Genomic DNA, 23,115 nt, shown 5'->3' with positions numbered 1-23,115 from the left:
GTAGTAGGTGTAAAATGTGTAATTTTGGAAGAAGCTTGAATGAACATTAGGCTAGTTTACATCTAGTCTGAAAATATAACATCTCTTATGTGAAACTTGAGTGTGCTTACATTTTAAAAAGCAGTTTTAAGCACACAGAAGCTGCCAGTTTCAAATGGACTTATGTCATAAGACGTTTTAGGGGGTGTCATCTTTAATGTTATAATGACAAAGACAGAATATTGACAGATGGAGATGAGGGAGACGGATCGATGGCTGAACCTGAGGGAGTCATGGTAGTAGGGAGGGAAGGAGTGTGATGATAATGAGGGATGGAGGGTTAGAGTGAGGGAAAAGGGACAAGAGGGAGAGTGACTGATGGCTGAACCTGAAGGTGTGACTGTGGGACAGATGATTATGAGGGAGGGAGTGAGTGAGGGGGTAAGGGGACAAGAGGGAGAGTGACTGATGGCTAAACCTGAAGGTGGGACAGATGATTATGAGTGAGGGAGTGAGGGAGGGGGTAAGGGGACAAGAGGGAGAGTGACTGATGGCTGAACCTGAAGGTGGGACAGATGATTATGAGGGAGGGAGTGAGTGAGGGGGTAAGGGGACAAGAGGGAGAGTGACTGATGGCTGGACCTGAAGGTGGGACAGGTGATTATGAGTGAGGGAGGGGGTAAGGGGGTAAGGGATCAAGAGGGAGAGTGATTGATGGCTGAACCTGAAGGTGGGACAGATGATTATGAGTGAGGGAGGGGGTAAGGGGACAAGAGGGAGAGTGACTGATGGCTGAACCTGAAGGTGGGACAGATGATTATGAGGGAGGGAGTGAGTGAGGGGGTAAGGGGACAAGAGAGAGAGTGATTGATGGCTGAACCTGAAGGTGGGACAGATGATTATGAGTGAGGGAGTGAGGGAGGGGGTAAGGGGACAAGAGGGAGAGTAACTGATGGCTGAACCTGAAGGTGGGACAGGTGATTATGAGTGAGGGAGGGGGTAAGGGGACAAGAGGGAGAGTGACTGATGGCTGAACCTGAAGGTGGGACAGATGATTATGAGTGAGGGAGTGAGGGAGGGGGTAAGGGAACAAGAGGGAGAGTGACTGATGGCTAATCCTGAAGGTGCGATTGTGGGACAGATGATGATGAGGGAGGGAGTGAATTAGGGAGTAAGGGGTGGGACACGAGGGTGTGTGATTGACTGAGGGGTGGATAGATGGATATACGAGAGTGAGACATGATATGAGGGATGAAAGTTTGATAGCGGATCAGTAGATAGCTTTTATCATTTTCGACATCCATAAAATCCACAAACCTACATGTTACTCCATGTTAAAATAACCAGGCAAATAAGACAACAATGACATAAAAATACATTTATTGATGACACCAGATACAAGAGTGATTTTGGTGATGGTGGATGATGCTGATGAAGTGACATTGTTCTTTACACGCTGCTGAATGCTGCCACCTCCTGGGGCTTCACCAGCCTAACTCAAGCAGAGAGATGACATGACAGGCCTGGGTACCACCACCTTACAGAGCAGAAAGACCAACTGGTTTATCAGCCAATCTATGGACCACACATATTTTGCTGTGACAGGTGATATGCTCTAGGACATTCCACAAAATGTTTGAGGCTGTACGACTATCTTAAGTCAATGTTAAAGTATGGGAGTTACGATGTCTTATTGCTGCAATCTGTTTGTGGAACAGGGCCCAGAATCCACTTGCACAATGCAATGCAGTGCTAAGGCTATTGTAAGTCTCTTTTGAACTATTGGAGTTCCAAAAGCCTGAGCGTTAAGATCACTTCGTGAAGTTGGTCCAGGGTTAGCAGCATGTAATGCAATTACCAAGATGGATAATGTCAATCTCATAAAAATCAGATCTTAGTTTTCACTACAGCTAAACAAAGATCTGAGGACATCCCATTACGGGTCACGTCAGAATGACCTTTCGTGAATTTTGACCGACCAATGAAATGACTGACAAGAAATCGACATGGGCCAATCAGATAGCAGCTTTCTCGAGCTTTACGACACTAGTTACAAACTGGTGACTACGCTTCGAAACATATTTTAACGTATTCTCGATTAAAAATATTAAAACTGATAAGAAGAACATTCTGGAATGGCTTATAGATGGCCTAGATTGTATGGATATAATCTTAAAACCTGTAACTGTCGTTCGGAATACCCCGTGTTTAATATATCGTGGTTGCATGATTAGAAAACACATTCCATGATCTGGTAAGCGACGCTCTGATTGGTTGGATGAAAAGTGGGATGTTATTAGCAAGAACTAAGATCTGATTTTAATGAGATTGGACTAAAAGTTCATTTGGATCCATCACTAGTACACATAAGGTCATCAATGTCAATACAATGAATCCTGGCAATGTGAGTGGACACCCATCACAGACTTGGTGCCACTATGTCAGGGCCCCGAACACTTCTGTGGCAATATCAACATGGCCGATCTCCTTCAGGGCTATCTGTAGTGCACCAATGGTTGCCCTCTCCGGCTCACTTTCCTGACAAACAGAAATATTGTATGAAGCATCAAGTTCACTTGTGAGTATTCAGTGGCGAGGGACATCAGAAATGGGTTTAACACGCTGTACACATGTGGAGATGCCTACCTCGGGCTTCTACAGGAGAAGCAAATGAAAAAGTTGTTTTACAAACTCTCATGTAATTGTTGGTGTTTTAAAGCCTGTTGTTACAAGGGGGTCTGCAAGGGGCTCTGCACTGTAAACTGAACATTTGCATGTTAGGCCAACTTACTACTGTTTTTTCAGTATTAATATCATGTCAAAAGAAAAGTCTGTAATGGTAGTTCTGTAGTAAACAGAATATAAAATGAGAATCTGTAAAATATTATCAAAGCAATGTTAGTGATGTTCTTGGTATTGCTATTTGGGCAATTTCAAACGCAAATAATAAAATAAACAGAACCAGCTCAATATTACTGTACATGTTGACATTCACAGATCATTTGAAAACCTTGGTATTTCTTGTTTATGATTATTGCAAGTGGGAGGGAGTGTATTGACAAAGTAGAGACCGGAATTAAAGCTTCATATTGTAAAAGAGAAGCAACTTATTATTTCATTTCACAGTAACAATGAAAATATTTGAGAATAAAAGTTTTGAAATATCCCTGTGCAATGCCCTTCAGCTGTTACGTTTAATGCGCAGACCCCCTTGTAACAACAGGCATTGAAACACCAACAATTACATGAGAGTTTGTTCAAAAACTTTTCCTCTACTTCAAGACAATGTCTGGAATTATGGTGACGAGTTGGTATGGACCAATAAATACCTTTCATGGCATTTAAGACAAATTGTTGCTTTCGGATTTATATCTATTTTGCATTTCATAGGTATGATTTTGCAGCAAACAGACTATACCCTACACGATATCATTACTTTATAGGGACCAATGGAATTAATTATTGGGGGTCAACTGGACCCCTAGTTTTGTAGGTCAAGGTAAACCCCTGAGCTATGCTCATTATCACATGCAATGAAATGAGTGGAAGTTACACGTTTAATCTTACTAAAAGATAAAACATATCAGTATAAATGTATTGTCTTCCACAAGTTGCCCTTTTCTGTTTTACATGCCCACCCCTAAACAACTACGGATATGTTGACAAAGAGAATCTTTTGTCAAGCAAATGCTAGTTCACGATGATTATCAAGTAAGGGGGCTGCTTTTCATGCATCTCATGTTATACCTTCAATGAAAATGACTTTATCCAATCTCAAACTTATGAACTGCTACCTTAAGGAACACAATTTTACTTCAGGAATTCGGTGAGGTTTTAAAAAAAACTCAAATAAAAGCACATTCAAATTATGTTTTGAACAAAAAGAATGTATTTCCAAAACAAAACAGTGATGAGGGAGTGAGTTAGTCTTAACGCTGCTTTGAACAGTGTTACAGTTACATCATAGCGTGTTTACTTAAAAGTTGTAGGAAAGTTTGAAGTGAGGCATGTCTCAGACGCTAACTACTTTGGTGAAATCCAGGATCACAGGTATTGTGCTCATGGTGCTGATAAACCTAGAAACATAATCGGATGAACCTGGATTAGAACCAATGATCATAAGTTTCTGGCCACCCAAAGGATGCAACTCTGCACAGTGAATTACGGTGCCCCCCTATCAGCCATGTGTGAATGGTGCCATAATGTCAGTCAGCAATATTCCAGCCATACTGCTGACTGGGCCACCCATGCCCCCCTATCAGCCATGAGTGAATGGTGCAGTAATGGCACAGTCAGCAATATTCCAGCCATACCGCTGACTGGGCCACCGGTGCCCCCCTATCAGCCATGAGTGAACGGTGCCGTAATGGCACAGTCAGCAATATTCCAGCCATACCGCTGACTGGGCCACCGGTGCCCCCCTATCAGCCATGAGTGAACGGTGCCGTAATGGCACAGTCAGCAATATTCCAGCCATACCGCTGACTGGGCCACCGGTGCCCCCCTATCAGCCATGAGTGAACGGTGCCGTAATGGCACAGTCAGCAATATTCCAGCCATACCGCTGACTGGGCCACCGGTGCCCCCCTATCAGCCATGAGTGAACGGTGCCGTAATGGCACAGTCAGCAATATTCCAGCCATACCGCTGACTGGGCCACCTGTACCCTCCTATCAGCCATAAGTGAACGGTGCCATAATGTCAGTCAGCAATATTCCAGCCATACCGCTGACTGGGCCACCGGTGCCCCCAAAACAGTGACAGTGACACACACTCACCATCCACACAGTCAGCATCTTGAGTCCAGACAGTTTAGCGACCTTGTCACACGATTCCTCGAAGTAGCCCATATCATCTTCCGGGAAGTTGAGCTCCGTCCCTAGCTTCTTCCAGTCGTCGGCCAGCTTCCCTGCCACCATCTCCAGCTGTGCCCTTGTCAGCTGCTCCTCAGCAGGCTCGTCCTTGTCTGACAACGTAACAATCAACATATCCATCACTAAGGTGATCTAACTCCCATACCTTAACATAGACTTACGGCAGTCGTAGCTCCAATCGTTTTGTGGAATGGCCCAGAATTGTGCTTGGAGTCTTCTTAAAAAACAATGTTTTCCTTAGTTTTTAAACCTATGCTAAATTTTGGCACAGTAAGAACAAGAAAAGTCATCAGGAGATGACATATTTCCCCAGTCTGGTAAAATTTGGAAATGGAGTTTGGCTACTTTTACCCCACTTTTTGTTCACTGGATACCTTAAGTACAGTGAAGAAACAAATAATGCTGTTCAGTAATTTTCAAATTCCCAAATCATCAAAAGGCATCAGTTCACCACTAGACTAATCTGTAAAGAAAGATTCATCTAGAAAGATTCAACGGTTTTGGAGTTCTGCTCCAGAAATGAGCACTACCCTCATTTTCATATTTTCTTTCCTGCTTGCAAAACTTTCCCGATTAACAGTAACTGAAAAACGTTTCTGTTCCTGGTAGACAGGATAATGAAAACTCTCGCAGGCTTTGATGTTTTGATCATATGGAATCTAAAACCTGGAAATCTGGATTTCTCACAACAAATGAATACTTCTATTTTATACCTGGTTCATTGCCCTGTTTGAGGTCCTCTTCATCTTGTGTCTCTTTAATGGCCTCTTCCTCCTCCCCGATCTCGGTCTTCATCTCCTGCTGATCTCCGTTTGTGTCTTCACTGGACTGAGACTGACACAAATAACACATATTGGTCTGTTGCACCATCCACCAAGCGTTTAGTCATTATGATTCAATGTTTTATTTTAATATTTTTATTTGTTGTTTAACCCTGCACTCAGCAATATTCCAGCTACATGACGGTGGTCAGTAAATAATCAAGTCTGGACCAGACTATACAGTGATTGATATAATGAGCATCAATCCATGCCATTGGAGTCATTGACATGCATCAACCAAGTCACCCGATCCTGTTAGTCGCCTCTTACGACAAGCACAGTCGCCTTTTACGGCAAGCATGGGTTGCTGAAGACCTATTCTACACCAGAACTTTACAGGTCGATTCAATGTTTTACCGCTGGGCTATCCCAATGATAGAACATTACTGACTGGGTTTTACATCTTCCACTAAGATGCTATAACTGTGCTAGAAACACTGTACACACTGTGAGAGTACAATACCCTGGGGTGAGGGGCCCTGCACACACACACTAGACTAAGGCAATCATGTTTGACTCTTGTAAGTCTATGATGAAGCATGCAGTAGGGAAGGTGTGTAAAGCTGTGGTATTTTTTTACTTATTTTGTAACAGTGTTAAGTATAAGGCTGCCTTTAAAATAATAGCTTTGGTTGGATTGGTTATGTCATTATTTTGAACAAGACAATCGTGTTTAACTATTGTCCATGTTAAAACAATAACAATGGCATGGAGCCCTGGGGTGCTGAGGTAAGGCACAGGTAGGTGAGTGAGTTTGGTTAAGCACTGCTTTGTGTATGTTGGTCGTTTAACGCCGCAGTCAGCACTAAATGACGATGGCATGTAAACAATCAACTGTGAACAGACAATCCAGTGGATGTTGTGCGCCATGATCAACACGCCGGGATACGATGACGCAGCATCAACCAAGTCACAGAGCCTGACCACCCAATCCAGGTAGCTCATCCGACCAGCATGGGTTGCTGGGGACCGATCTATACCCAGAATCCTCATGGGGAAAGGCCTGCTTTGAACAATATTCCCATCATATCACGTCATGTCAGCTTGATGTGGGAAGAATGACGGAAGTGATTCAGGCATTAGAGGTATAACAGTTTCAGGCATGGGTATGTTGCTGACAAACCTAGAAACATAATCAGGGCAAATCGGATGTCCAAACCTAAGATCCCAGGTGTGTGGCACGTCTGAGAGATGCAACTCAGCAAATTGCAGCACCTTACACTACCAGGTTCTTTTGCAGCAATAGGAACTTACTGGCATTTCTGTGGCTAGTTTCTTGACCATCAGTTCCAGGTATTTAGGAATAGGTATTGCTGGAGTGTTGTTGTGAGTGAAGAAATGGGGACATCGGCGGGCAAGGAGACGCAAGGCCTTCCACTGGAAACTTTGCTCGTAAATGAGTCTGAAAACGAGCATGACACAAAAATCAACAATTGTTTATGACAGCTTAACAAATCTTTCAAATAGCAGCATCAGTAAATGTTCCAAGGCCCCGTTCCACAAAGCGATCATAGCAATAAGCTGAGAATAACTTCCATACTTCAACGACAATCGTAGGGTTAAGATTGCTTTGTGGAACAGGGCCCAGGTTATCATATGTGGTCAATCATGTGGAACAGGCCCAGGTTATCATATGTGGTCAATCATGTGGAACAGGCCCAGGTTATCATATGTGGTCAATCATGTGGAACAGGGCCCAGGTTATCATAGGTGGTCAATCATGTGGAACAGGGCCCAGGTTATCATAGGTGGTCAATCATGTGGAACAGGGCCCAGGTTATCATATGTGGTCAATCATGTGGAACAGGGCCCAGGTTATCATAGGTGGTCAATCATGTGGAACAGGTCCCAGGTTATCATAGGTGGTCAATCATGTGGAACAGGACTCAGGTTATCATAGGTGGTCAATCATGTGGAACAGGGCTCAGGTTATCATAGGTGGTCAATCATGTGGAACAGGGCCCAGGTTATCATAGGTGGTCAATCATGTGGAACAGGGCCCAGGTTATCATAGGTGGTCAATCATGTGGAACAGGGCCCAGGTTATCATAGGTGGTCAATCATGTGGAACAGGGCTCAGGTTATCATAGGTGGTCAATCATGTGGAACAGGGCCCAGGTTACCATAGGTGGTCAATCATGTGGAACAGGGCCCAGGTTATCATAGGTGGTCAATCATGTGGAACAGGGCCCAGGTTATCATAGGTGGTCAATCATGTGGAACAGGGCCCAGGTTATCATAGGTGGTCAATCATGTGGCCACCTTCCACAATATGGAAACAAAATGAGGCACAACTTGATTGTATATTTTACTCACTGTCAGTGTTGTTTGCAACTGTAGGACAGCTTATTCTTGAACGATGCTTTGTTTCTTTTGTTTGTTTAAAACCGCACTCAGCAATATTCAAGTGATATGATGGTGGCCCGTAGTTAATTGTGCCTGGACCAAACAAACCTGAGATGACATGCAATCAACCAAGTCACTGAACCTGCTCTCCATATCCATTACGTCGCAGCTTTAGCATAGGTTGCTAGGCACATATTCTAGCCTAGACTCCCCACAGGGTTACTTCAAGACAACAGATGTATGAGCCTGAGGGTGTTACTGGGGTGTTACTGGGGGGATCAAGTACAGATCATAAGGGCAGCACTAACTTGTAGTTGTCTTCGATCATAGCCTCAGGGTCATCCTGCTCAATGGCTTCTCCAAAGAAGTCATCAAGCTGAGGTAGAAAGTCTCTGAAAATACAGAACATGAAACCAAATGATACAAACAATCACACAAATTTCACAACACATTACCATGATTACCTGCCAATTGTGAATCACAGATTATGGTCAAAAGGTAGCATCACTTTAGCATATTATACACCTCTACAGTGTTTGCTGCTATGACAGCAGCAGCCGCATTTCTGCCTTACCTGATGCAAGGTAGTACATGGAGAGTGTCGTTTCATCAATAAAAATTACAGATCTGTAGTCTGTTAAAGGATACTATGACATGATAACTGCTTAATGTGCTTGAGACGAGAGTGAGTGAGTGAGTGAGTGAGTGAGTGAGTGAGTGAGTGAGTGAGTGAGTTAGGTTTAACGCCGCTTTTAACATTATTCCAGTTATATCACAGGGTGTCAGCTTAATGTGGGAGGAAAGCCCGAAAAGATGCAGGTCTCCGATGTTTACCACCTGGTGAAACCCACGAGCATGGGTTTGGTGCTGACAAACCTAGAAACATAATCAGGGCGAACCGGGATTCAAACCCACAATCATAGGTTTCTGGTGTGCCCAAGGGACGCAACTCTGCACAGCGAATTGCGGTGCCTTAGACGACTCGGCCACCCGTGCCCCCACTTCAGACAATAAAGTATAAATGATGAACTTGATGAAGTGCATGACATAACTGTAAATGATATAGGATAGGACATAACTGTAAATGATATAGGATAGGACATAACTGTAAATGATATAGGATAGGACATAACTGTAAATGATATAGGATAGGACATAACTGTAAATGATATAGGATAGGACATAACTGTAAATGATATAGGATAGGACATAACTGTAAATGATATAGGATAGGACATAACTGTAAATGACATAGGATAGGACAAAACTGTATCCACGGTAATGTGCTAAAGAACAAAATGATGTGAAAACAATACAATATAATGATTTGTTTGTTTTGTTTGTTTGTAATTAATGCCTATTCTAACCTGGCTCTTCACGGGTTACAATATGATGAAGGTTATGACATAACTGTATCCCAGTAATGTGATAAAGTATAATATGACATGGCAACACAACAATATGATGAAGGATATGACATAAGTGTATCCCAGTAATGTGATAAAGTATAATATGACATGGCAACTCTACAATATGATGATGGATATGAGTCAAGACTTTACCTCTTTTCATTCTTGCAAGCATCCATGTTATCAGGGTTGATGTTCCATAGTCGAGTCAGCTCTCCACTGCCCATCTTGATAATCTTCCCTCCACTAGCTTTCAGATCATCTCCAATACGTCGGCGCTTTGCTCTGCATAGTCAAGAAGGAAAAACTATGTGAACATGGCATAGATAAATAACCTGAATCTGTCACTCTAACACATGGCATTGATAAATAACCTGAATCTGTCACTCTAACACATGGCATTGATAAATAACCTGAATCTGTCACTCTAACAATAGTAACATATGGCATTAATAAATAACCTGAATCTGTCACTCCAACACATGGCATTGATAAATAACCTGAATCTGTCACTCTAACACATGGCATTGATAAATAACCTGAATCTGTCACTCTAACAATAGTAACATATGGCATTAATAAATAAGCTGAATCTGTCACTCCAACACATGGCATTGATAAATAACCTGAATCTGTCACTCCAACACATGGCATTAATAAATAACCTGAATCTGTCACTCCAACACATGGCATTGATAAATAACCTGAATCTGTCACTCCAACACATGGCATTGATAAAAAGCCTGAATCTGTCACTCTAACAATAGTAACATATGGCATTGATAAATAACCTGAATCTGTCACACAAACACATGGCATTAATAAATAACCTGAATCTGTCACTCTAACACATGGCATTGATAAATAACCTGAATCTGTCACTCCAACACATGGCATTGATAAATAACCTGAATCTGTCACTCCAACACATGGCATTGATAAATAGCCTGAATCTGTCACTCCAACACATGGCATTAATAAATAACCTGAATCTGTCACTCCAACACATGGCATTGATAAATAACCTGAATCTGTCACTCCAACACATGGCATTGATAAATAGCCTGAATCTGTCACTCTAACAATAGTAACATATGGCATTGATAAATAACCTGAATCTGTCACTCTAACACATGGCATTGATAAATAACCTGAATCTGTCACTCTAACAATAGTAACATATGGCATTAATAAATAACCTGAATCTGTCACTCCAACACATGGCACTGATAAATAACCTGAATCTGTCACTCTAACAATAGTAACATATGGCATTGATAAATAACCTGAATCTGTCACTCCAACACATGGCATTGATAAATAACCTGAATCTGTCACTCCAACACATGGCATTGATAAATAACCTGAATCTGTCACTCTAACAATAGTAACATATGGCATTAATAAATAACCTGAATCTGTCACTCCAACACATGGCATTGATAAATAACCTGAATCTGTCACTCTAACAATAGTAACATATGGCATTAATAAATAACCTGAATCTGTCACTCCAACACATGGCATTGATAAATAACCTGAATCTGTCACTCCAACACATGGCATTGATAAATAACCTGAATCTGTCACTCCAACACATGGCATTGATAAATAACCTGAATCTGTCACTCTAACAATAGTAACATATGGCATTAATAAATAACCTGAATCTGTCACTCCAACACATGGCATTGATAAATAACCCGAATCTGTCACTCTTAACACATGGCATTGATAAATAACCTGAATCTGTCACTCCAACACATGGCATTAATAAATAACCTGAATCTGTCACTCCAACACATGGCATTAATAAATAACCTGAATCTGTCACTCTAACACATGGCATTGATAAATAACCTGAATCTGTCACTCCAACACATGGCATTAATAAATAACCTGAATCTGTCACTCCAACACATGGCATTGATAAATAGCCTGAATCTGTCACTCTAACACATGGCATTAATAAATAACCTGAATCTGTCACTCTAACACATGGCATTGATAAATAACCTGAATCTGTCACTCCAACACATGGCATTGATAAATAACCTGAATCTGTCACTCTAACACATGGCATTAATAAATAACCTGAATCTGTCACTCCAACACATGGCATTGATAAATAACCTGAATCTGTCACTCCAACACATGGCATTGATAAATAACCTGAATCTGTCACTCTAACACATGGCATTGATAAATAGCCTGAATCTGTCACCCTAACAATAGTAACACATGGCATTAATAAATAGCCTGAATCTGTCACTCTAACACGTGGCATTGATAAATAACCTGAATCTGTCACTCTAACACATGGCATTGATAAATAGCCTGAATCTGTCACTCTAACAATAGTAACACATGGCATTGATAAATAGCCTGAATCTGTCACTCTAACACGTGGCATTGATAAATAACCTGAATCTGTCACTCTAACAATAGTAACATATGGCATTAATAAATAACCTGAATCTGTCACTCCAACACATGGCATTGATAAATAACCTGAATCTGTCACTCTAACACATGGCATTAATAAATAACCTGAATCTGTCACTCTAACACATGGCATTGCTGGATCCCAAGGAGGCATAGTTCAACATAACCTACCTGACTTTCATTTTGGGCGCATCCTTTGGTGTCTCCCTCTCATAGCTGGGGCAGCCCTCGTTCTTCCAGTTGTTCCAGTTCTCCTCCCTCTGCAGAATGTGCTGTAACATGGAGAATGTGCTGTAACATGGAGAATGTGCTGTAACATGGAGAATGCGCTGTAACATGGAGAATGCGCTGTAACATGGAGAATGTGCTGTAACATGGAGAATGCGCTGTAACATGGAGAATGTGCTGTAACATGGAGAATGTGCTGTAACATGGAGAATGCGCTGTAACATGCAGAATGTGCTGTAACATGGAGAATGTGCTGTAACATGGAGAATGTGCTGTAACATGCAGAATGTGCTGTAACATGGAGAATGTGCTGTAACATGGAGAATGTGCTGTAACATGGAGAATGTGCTGTAACATGGAGAATGCGCTGTAACATGCAGAATGTGCTGTAACATGGAGAATGTGCTGTAACATGGAGAATGTGCTGTAACATGGAGAATGTGCTGTAACATGTGCTATAACATGGAGAATGTGCTGTAACATGGAGAATGTGCTGTAATGTAGGGAATCAACTGTGGCAGCAAACTTCTCCCCCTCAGGCAGTGTCTCTCTGATCAGCTGATACATTAGCCCCACCCACCCCTCCACCCTTCCTACCTCAACTGTGGCAGCAAACTTCTCCCCCTCAGGCGGTGTGTCTCTGATCAGCTGATACATTAGCCCTACCCACCCCTCCACCCTTCCTACCTCAACTGTGGCAGCAAACTTCTCCCCCTCAGGCGGTGTCTCTCTGATCAGCTGATACACTTTCTCCTGGGCATTCTTTAACCAGTTGCTCTGATCATCATTCAAGACTTGGGTAGCACTAAGTAGCAGTAAAAGAGAAACTAACATTATCGCTTATACAAATTATTAGGTTTTGCAGTAATTACAAAAATATGAATTGTTCAAGATTCCAGTGAAAATGAAACTTCTAAGTGCTGTGCTGTGCTGTGCTGTTAGGGGCGACTATCAGGGGCAATGTTACTGCTCCAACAGTATTGTGATAAGTGTAATGGTTACCCCTTCCTTCACCTAAATTAGATGTCCTTGCATTATTCAACATTAGTCGGCAGAAAGTTAAGTGAATTCAGCATGGTTTAGTTTTGTCCAATATAAACTCATGAACACATTCTGATTGGATACTCACATGTCTGTTAATAAATGTACATCCAGGATACAAATAAATCAAAAAGGTAACAATCATTATTTTTTCATTTTCCTGTGCCTTTGGATACTATCAATAGAGTTACACTACATAACTACTGATATTTATACGATATGCTGTGCCATCAAAGGCAATGTAGTGCTGTTCTGTGTGGTGCTTATGTTAGACATTGCTATAAACACTGAACTGAATATATGGTGAGTGGTGTATGTGTAGCTCACTTCTTGAACTTGACCTGCAGGTTGAGGTACTGGAAGAGGATGAGGAACTGGACCAGCACATAGCGCCGGAAATTGCTGTCACTCAGCTGCAGATCCAACAGCTGAAACACACAATGTGGCACGTTGTAAACAGTCCAAGTCTACAGGCCTGACATGTTCGTTGGCAACAATTCAGAAAATATTAATTTTATAACTTCCGGCATTGGTCGACTCTGGAATCCATCTTGGACAATAGTAAAGCTGATGAAGCAGCAGAGATTGACATCAGAATGACTGTACCTTTTCACTGGTGAGGTACTTTGCAAAAAAAGTCTGTGTGTCTGGCTGCTTCCTAGCATTTGGGTTCTTCCTCTGGGACTTGAGATCGTCCAGCTTGAGACTGTCAAAAGCTGCTAGCACCTCGTCTGCATTCTTTAAAAACAAAAGGCAAAGTCAGAACAGAACAGCATCAATATCAATAAAAACTTGATAATATTGGTCCATGTTCTATCACTGGATGATGGCTCCAAGGTACTGCTCATCCTCTACGTCACAATGGATGCTGAGCCATGTTGATGTTGGAACCTTCTTTCTCTCACCCCTGGGAATTCCTTGGTAGAGTAGGTCCCTGAGCAAAGTGATTGTGGTACAAATAGCAACAAAAGTGAGGACTGAGAGGCAACCATGTGTGACCTGGTTGATTTGGTCACTGAACCTTGAAAACTTTGATTTTAGCTGATGTTAAGAACAATTACCTATTGCAGTTTTTGCATATGAAAAAAAATTTGGAAGTTTGATGAAAGCAGTTAAACGTCAATATGTCATTGTACCATGATTATCTATGAATTCTCCAAGCATGTTATTTTAAATCGAACTGGAATATAGAGCAAAGAATTACCACGACAAACTGTTTCCATGCCACTTTCTCGTAGCACTGGGCCGGTTTCCGGAAATATTCCTGCAGTGACCAGAATCTCCTATAAAGGTTGTAGTCTATGGGAACACCACTGGAGCTGGATTGAAAAGAATAGCAACATTACGATGGGGACAGCAGATCAGGATGTCACTGGGGCTGGAACACACAGTACAGGGAGATAACTACAGGGAACTAGGGTATACCACAGATCAGGATGTCACTGGGGCTGGAACATACAGTACAGGGAGATAACTACAGGGAACTAGGGTATACCACAGATCAGGATGTCACTGGGGCTGGAACACACTGCACTTGTCCATTGGCAGACAATTCTGGAGAATATTAATCTCCTAAAACAAGTTACATTAAGAGAATTTATTGATGCTATTCTATAAATTTGTATATGAAGGTTTTATAGCTTACCTTGAAAAGTCATCCATTTCTCCTTCCTCAACATCCATACTTTCATCCTTGCTGTCATCCTTCAGCTGAAAGGAAGCAGATGTTCAGCACAAGCCCAAAGGGATCAGTACACTACTGCATAGCATGAATTAATGCAACCAGGACAATAATGCGAATTATGCTAGCATGCCTTTCTCAGTTTTTAAGCTGGACATATTGGAGTTTATTGTTAAGTCTGACAGTCACCAACCATGTATGATGGCGTCTTTGTTCTTGGTGAGGTGAGGTGAAATGGGGTTTAACTTCGCGTTCAAGATTATTGCACTTATTCATGTGCATGCACGTGTGTGTGTGGCTGCTTGTACTAGTCCAGACTGATGACGATTTTATAGTGCTAGCCCACTGAGATACCAAGCCGCAGTTTAACATGGATATCCCACTCAGACAGTATACTGACTCCGAGCCGACCAGTAATAGCTTTAGCCCCTTAATGCTGAGCAGCAGGCAGGGTAACAACAAGTACCATATGTTAACGTCTTTTCATATGACGAGACTGGGGATTGAACCCTTGACCTTCCTCTCTCCAGGCAGATGCTCTACCAATAGACCACGAGGGGTCCTCTTTGTCCTAGGTAATTTTGCTAGATGATCTTATAATTACAATCAAAACACTGTGTTGTGAAAATGTCCAGGACAGGAACAGCAGTCATGGTGAATACATTAAACTGCTTAGACTCGATTATTTACAGACTGCCGTCATACAGCTGGAATATTGCTGAGTGTGGCATTAAACAACAATCAAACAAATTAACAATGTCACCTTTAGAAATATTACTGCAAGATGACATTGGCATCACATATTACCACCTGGAGAATCAAACCTGGGCCTTTGGTAAAACAAGCAAACACTTTAACCACTTTGTGACGACCCCACCCTTTACTAGACAGGAGGTTCATGTTTTGATTTTAATTTCGTAGATGTCACCAAAGTTTCCAAAGAATACAAGACACATATCTACAAGATGGTAATGAGAAACAGACAATATAATGGTATACCTTTATTTTGCGTTGATCTGACTTGACATTGTACACAGTGACGTTGTCCAGGTTGAACTGACTCATTAGGTTGAGAGCCGACTTCTCTGACAGTGGGAAGAGTCGGGACAGAAACAGCTGAATCCGGCCACAGAACACAGTGTTCTGGGACTTGCTGAGACGACGAATTAAGTCTACAATGATAACAAATTCATCTTGGGTCATGGACATGCTCATATTGAGACTTTCTCTTGAATTTGATCAGCCTCTTTCACTCATTTCGGACGTTCTCATGTACTAGACCATGTCAGAAGTCCAAAACTTCCACAAGTGAAAGTAAGAAAAATACATGTCTCAGATATGTCACTTTGAACTTTAGCATTTCTAATGAGCCAAATGGGTCCTTATCCTACCTCAATCTCATTAAAATCAGATCTTAGTTCTCGCTACCACTAAACAAAGATCTGGGGACATCCCATTGCGGGTCATGTCAGAATGAGCATCGCTTATCAGATCATGAAAGTGACAGTTGGAATGTGATTTTTGATTGTGTTACCTCTAAAAAAACACACAGAGGGTATTCCGAACAACAGTTATGGGCTTTATGTCTCTATCCATACAATCTAGACCATCTATTAGCATGATTAGCCATTCCAGATGTTCGTTTGTTCAGTTTTTAATTTTTTAATCAAGTGTATGTCAAAATATGTTTCAAAGTGTAGTTGCCAGTTTGAAACGCGTGCTGTAAAAGTCGATTAAGCTGCCTTCTGATTGGCTATTGTCAACTTCTTGTTCCACTGGTCGCTCAAAGTTCGCGAAAGGTCGTTCTGACAGGACCCGTAAAGGGATGTCCTCAGATCTTTGTTTAGGAGAAGCGAGAACTAAGATCTGATTTTAATGAGATTGTATCCTACCTCTTTCCTTCATGATTACAGTAATAAATGTTATTGTTAATACCATGTGACTAGCATGGGCTTGTGACATGCATATAGAACCTCTGTCAGGCCTACCAACTTCTACTGACATTTAAAGACTTAGCAATTGGTGTTAGTCTGTTATTTCATTTGTCAATAAAATATTTACAAGGAAGATTATGCAACAATATGTATTTGACGTCTGCAGGAAAGAGATATTGCGTACAGCACATTTAGCTGAATAAAACACACCATACCATTGCACATTCGTAGCAGATAGTTTTTTCCAGCATCATAGAACATGCTCTGAAAAAGAAAGCAAATTTGGGTGAAATTGAAACATTGAGTTGACAAAGACAAGTATACACATGACTGATAAAGACACAGGCAAATGCTTGATAAAGACACTGGCAAATGCTTGATAAAGACACTTGCAAATGCTTGATAAGGGCACTGGCAAATGCTTGATAAAGACACTGGCAAATGCTTGATAAAGACACAGGCAAATGCTTGATAAAGACACTGGCAAATGCTTGATAAAGCATCTGGCAAATGCTTGATAAGGGCACTGGCAAATGCTTGATAAGGACACTGGCAAATGCTTGATAAAGACACTGGCAAATGCTTGATAATGGCACTGGCAAATGCCTGATAAAGACACTGGCAAATGCTTGATAAAGACACTGGCAAATGCTTGATAAGGGCACTGGCAAGACACTGGCATGTGTACCAAAACGTCACATTGAAAGAATAAAGACGTTAAAATCCATGTCAACCTGTCTTGATTGATTCTAAAGAACTTAAATGCTAATTAAACAAGTTATAGATAACATTATATGATGCCTTCAACAAGCCGGCACTCACAGATTTCCATGTTGTCACTTTCTCCTCCACGATGTTAAACACCTCCTCACACTTGTCCAAGGTCATCATGTCAAAGATGTCTGACAACATCAGGAATGGTGTGGAAGCAGAGCACATCTCTGTCAGAAATATTCAACACAGTCATACAAATAGTCACTTAGTTCCAACGAAGTGTTTCATTGTTTGTTTCTTTAAATGAGTGAGTGAGTATGGTTTTACGCCGCTTTTAGCAATATTCCAGCAATATCACGGCGGGGGACACCAGTCATGGGCTTCACACATTGTACCCATGTCGGGCATCGAACCCAGGTCTTCGGGGTGACGAGCGAACGCATTAACCACTAGGCTACCTGAGCGCCCCTTGTTTCTTTAACGCAACACTTGGTAATATTTCAGCTATATGATGACAGCCTGTAAATAATCAAGTATGACCACGCAATCCCCTTGGATGTGTCTAACAAACATAGGTTGCTGGGGACCTTTTCTAACCCGGAATCCTCTCTGGGTTGACGGAGCTGATGGCTCCACTTGTCATCAGGAAACCAAATATTTTTTCCACATTTTCACAGAAAAAGAACTCTGAGTAATAACATAACCTCCTAAGAATTATGGATTATCTGTAGCTCATGAAATAATATGGAACCATTAATTACAGCATCTTCCACTATGACTCAGGGGAGATAATCCATAATTTCTTGTAGTTTATTGGTCATTCTATAAATGTGTCACCAGTCTTTATCATGTTTATCGTTATGTAAATGTGCACATTTTATCATTTCATACTTTGATTCACCTTGGTAAATTCTATTTACTATGAATATCCAATGGTTTCCTGTGAGAATTCTATTCCTGTTCAGCAAGTGTCATTTCCTAACACTGACAATCCTATCTACGTAACAAATTTACAAATAATTCACACAGCTATCCAGATTACCACCTTATCAACATAACATTTACTTTGGAATAAAAACACTAAAAACAATGGCATGTATTTACAATAAGTGATGAATTACTTTGTCATTGAGTCAGCTATCTACTACTTATGTGAAATATAGACGTCTTCAGATATATCCTGTATGTAACATCATGTCTGTTACCGTGGTGACCTATAGATGCCTACATACATATGCTGTATGCAACATCATGTCTGTTACCATGGTGACCTATAGATGCCTACATACATATGCTGTATGCAACATCATGTCTGTTACCATGGTGACCTATAGATGCCTACATACATATGCTGTATGCAACATCATGTCTGTTACCATGGTGACCTATAGATGCCTACATACATATGCTGTATGCAACATCATGTCTGTTACCATGGTGACCTGTAGATGCCTACATACATATGCTGTATGCAACATCATGTCTGTTACCATGGTGACCTGGAGATGCCTTCCAATATATCGGATCCCGTATGCAGCATCATGTCTGTTACCATGGTAACCTACAGATGCCTTAGGATATGTCATGTCTGTTACCATGGTTACCTTTCATCATGAACTCACCTTTAGATGCAGCTTCTACAGAAAAGTGTATCAAAGCCTTGAAAACATCATAGCCCTTTTGGAAAACCTGAAGTAGAAACTTTAACACTTAGCCATCAAACTGCTACACATTCTGACATATATTAGTAAAATATGCAACGTAGCAGTTCAGACTAGACTCTTAGTATTTAGTTCCTAACTTACAAGTCACAAGAAGTTTGAATTTTATTTCCTGCCTGAATTGATATTGTCAGTTTAAACTCTTCACTGGTGGTGTCACAACATGGAGATTCAGTTTGGTATCTTGATACAAAGCCCACGATAGAATACATTGACCTACAAACCCTGAATCATGATACATACAATTCATTACATTACATAAAAACACATGAATGATAACAAATAAGACGTTATTATCAGTTAGTTATTGAACAGTAAATGTCAACACATTTGTAATGAAAACTTTAAAGAGTTTGGAAGTGTTTATCTCGCCTGTCTTGATTTATTAAGTGTGTCATTCAACTGCAATGGAAAGAAAATCAACTTATGAAATACAAATACTGTATCAGGACACAAATTGTATCACAGCCATAGTATCGGGATACGTATCACAACCCAGGGCTCCATTTAAGGAAGTTGATTTAACTTGCACTGGGTGCCTGTGGGTGTGAAAACCTAGTTGCACCAGACAAAATCTGGTTGCACCTTGTTCCCATAAACTGATCAAAGTTGAAACATGGATGCATAAACTAGTCAAATCTCAGTTCTCGGACTGTGTTGGGTGTCATGAATTACACATAACACTGGGATTGATGATGCAATATGGTAAATAAGGCTTAGAGGTATTGAATGTGTCCAAAGATCGATGTTATGTGGAAAAGTAAGGGTTAGTCAGAAAAATAATTAAATTGTTATCACATGCATTTAGTGAATGTGGACATAAACATCACATTGCATTTTTCAATAATAAGATGCACTGATGCATGTTTTATACAGCTAAATCGAGCCCTGTGACCCTACTGTATTGTTTCACCTCTATTCACAACAAAGTGACATCCATCATTCTCAGTCAGTTGTAACACTAATACCCCAGGTGAAATTCAAAGTTTGATCCTGAAGCTTACACTTGCCTCTGGTGTTTGGCACACTATGATGTCCAAATAGTGGAACATGTGTGATGTCCGAGGGGGTCCATCAAAAAATCAAAATCTAAAACCTCTATAACATTCAATCAAATGCACACAAAAGGAGCAATAGCCAGAACAGAGGCCATCTCGAGACCTCAAATGAAGCAGTTCCCTTTTCAATCCTGGTCTTGTTCCACATAGCTGTCTTCATCTTCCTGATACAATGGCGTTAACTGATTAAAAAGTCCACCCTTGCCAAATTATGCTCGATAGTAGCCCCACCAGTGGATATTACGAGTTATGTCCCTCCTATTAACCCATCAGATTCCACCTCTCATATCACTTGTATTTGCTCCAAACAAAATGGCAGCACCCAGTCAAGACGATCTGATAGATAATCAAAATTATATATTGTAATGAAACCAGTCTTACTTCGTAAGGTGCATCAAATCTTGAGCACCTTGATTAAAAACATAAAAAGATTTGCAACATATCTGTTGATGCCCAGTTGGCGGTACAAATGCTTTGCAAATCCTGCATGTTGAAATCCATGTTGTTTATGCGCCAGATGCCTAGTTCGTTCCATAATTTTGATTGGAGTATGCAGAGACTCGTTAGTCCAGCCAAAATGTAACTCCCGAATTCCAGACTAGTTTGGCTAGGGTGGAAACTTGACTTTTATAGTCAGTTAATGATCTTGCCTCAGGAAGATTAGCTATTTTAGAGCCATGACTATGTTGTATAATGAATCAGGAAATGTAGGACAAGGGTTTTAATTCACACATAGCACATGGCATACATGCAGGCAGACATATTGGAACTCGATCCTTCTACTCCCTCACTGAAGAGTACATTTTAAAACATAAGCTGTCCAGAGTTATCTCCCCTAGACCATGCCATGAACATTGGACTAACGATCATCATTGGGAGAAGATTGCTTTGTGGAACTGAGCAATATCGGTCTACTTACCAAAGCTTCTTTAAGTGCATCTCTTAGGGACTGATCCAGTGCCAACTTCTTTTCTGTCTCACTGTAACATCAGTCAGTGTTCAAAACTATGCATGAAAGTCAAGGAGTCCATGTCATAATCAAACTGTTAACAAACAAAGAGGTCCCTAGATTTAAATGCACAAGTTGCAAACTGTAAGGACACAGGATGCCATGGCAGCCATGTTGAAAATCAGTCAGGTGAGCTAAAAAAGGACTATTTCCATGTTCAGTGCTATCGAAGGGGACATTATACAATAGTTTTCGAGGAAGCAAACACCACATCGATGTAAAGAGCTTATAAAAATATTTCCCGCAAGGTGACATCATTTGCATATTTATAGTAGCATGATACAAAGTTTGTCAGATTGGTTTAATGCATGGATAACACTAACCATGTGCTTCCCAATATACGATAAATGAAAATATCATGACATATACCATGTTAATACAGATAACAGTGCTGGTATTAGAATATGAATGTCACAAGAACGACAAAGAACTGGAGACTAATTCGTTTGAATCCCACTTTGACACAAAAATCATTAAATGGCAATCACTGTCTACCCACCTGCCAGAATATTTGTCAATTCCCTCAAGTGTGGTTTGGACCTCCTCACTTGAATGATGGAGAAACTCCTGAAAGACAAGACAACTGATGCAACAGTGGTACATGTGTATCATGAACAATGATGAACATGATGTATAACTTCAGCATGTTCAATGTTTCAAAAAAGGAGTCGCCATGTCATGTGCGTCATGCAAATATGGTTGAAATATTTCTGAACATGCTGAGGTGACACTAAATTATAAAATAGTCAAAAGCAGACAAGCTGCCTTTCAGATTAAGCATTGACAAGTCACTTCATTATGTTCACTACAAATACTTGTTTAGGGATAGTTAGATAACAGTCTTCTAAGTCGCCGCAATTCGCCGAGCAGAGTTGCGTCCCTTGGGCACACCAGAAACCAATGATTGTGGGTTCGAATCCCGGTTTGCCCTTATGTTTCTATGTTGGTCAGCACCATACCTGTGCGCATGGGTTTCACCGAAGTGGAAAACATCTGAAACATGCATCACTTCGGGCTTTCTTCCCACATTATGCTGACACACCGGGATATGACTGGAATACTGTTAAAAGCAGCGTTAAACCCAACTCACTCACTCACTCGGAGTATTTACAAAGTCTATGACAACACACCTCTTGTTACAGCACGAGTAATCGCAGTAAACATGGTCGTCCGAAAACGTGATGTCCAAAAACCTATGATCCGACCATACATATTTGCGAGGTAACAAAAAATTTAGTTTCATGGAGATTATAACAGAATTTGTTCTCTACTGCTAGAGGTAGAATTGACAACAAACTACCTTGTGTACGTCTGTATGGTTTAAAGAAATGCTCCTCCTTGTCAATATTCTAAGCGCATAGTTCTGTTATTACGGTACCTTTTCATTTGTTTGAGCATGTTGTGTGTGTCAAAGACAAATGTCACCATTAATAAAACAGAATTGGACTTATGTGGACAGTCATGTCCTTTACTATGTATACGTGACATGAATTAATGATGACATGAATATGTGCGTAAATGTAATGGATGCCACGGAAGTATAGCCTAGAGACGGAAGTATAGCCTAGAGTCGGACGCTAGTTGATACATTTTGTAATTTGCATTCTCTGAACCAGAAGCTTCATGCACGAAAACAGAAACACAGTTAGAGATTCGTTTTTTTAGTGATACATTTGAACGGTAGTTACATAAATGTTATATATACACATATGAGTTCCTTTAATCAATTTTCTAATAAACGGCTGATAAAGAAACACAACCCAAAATTCAAGAAACATACTGTAAACTTTTTTCTTGAGGCTGAAAAGTCGAACTGCATGGAGGCTGCCATATTTGTTTTTCTACACATAAAGTG

At 40.8% G+C, this 23,115-nt stretch overlaps 1 protein-coding gene across 1 annotated transcript; it reads right to left on the bottom strand.

The window, feature by feature from the left end:
* Nucleotides 1-1,374: 1,374 nt before the first annotated feature.
* Nucleotides 1,375-23,109, bottom strand: LOC139480016 (THO complex subunit 1-like). Its single transcript, XM_071262989.1, has 19 exons — nucleotides 23,041-23,109; nucleotides 21,760-21,827; nucleotides 21,171-21,231; nucleotides 19,095-19,161; nucleotides 17,581-17,699; nucleotides 16,974-17,022; nucleotides 15,824-15,996; nucleotides 14,789-14,853; nucleotides 14,348-14,462; nucleotides 13,750-13,881; nucleotides 13,471-13,571; nucleotides 12,790-12,907; nucleotides 12,046-12,146; nucleotides 9,583-9,714; nucleotides 8,329-8,412; nucleotides 6,929-7,076; nucleotides 5,567-5,687; nucleotides 4,758-4,945; nucleotides 1,375-2,517 (listed from the first exon to the last, which is right to left on the bottom strand). The coding sequence occupies exons 1-19, from the start codon at nucleotides 23,107-23,109 to the stop codon at nucleotides 2,416-2,418; spliced, it is 2,013 nt and encodes a 670-aa protein (XP_071119090.1). The 3' UTR covers nucleotides 1,375-2,415.
* Nucleotides 23,110-23,115: the final 6 nt, after the last annotated feature.

This window comes from Haliotis cracherodii, unplaced genomic scaffold (genome assembly GCF_022045235.1).
Source record: "Haliotis cracherodii isolate W230 unplaced genomic scaffold, xgHalCrac1.p SCAF_4, whole genome shotgun sequence".
Classification (NCBI taxonomy): domain Eukaryota; kingdom Metazoa; phylum Mollusca; class Gastropoda; order Lepetellida; family Haliotidae; genus Haliotis; species Haliotis cracherodii.
The sequence above is the reverse complement of the archived record's forward strand: the minus strand, read 5'-3'. Positions and strand labels throughout refer to the sequence as shown.

Coding starts and splice junctions, on each gene's coding strand:
- LOC139480016 (XM_071262989.1), bottom strand. CDS start 23,109: ATGTGTAGAAAAACAAATATGGCAGCCTCCATGCAGTTCGACTTTTCA. Junction 17,023..17,580: donor AAGTGACAACATGGAAATCT/GTGAGTGCCGGC, acceptor TTTCTTTTTCAG/AGCATGTTCTATGATGCTGG. Junction 15,997..16,973: donor TCTGCTACGAATGTGCAATG/GTATGGTGTGTT, acceptor TTATCATTGTAG/ACTTAATTCGTCGTCTCAGC.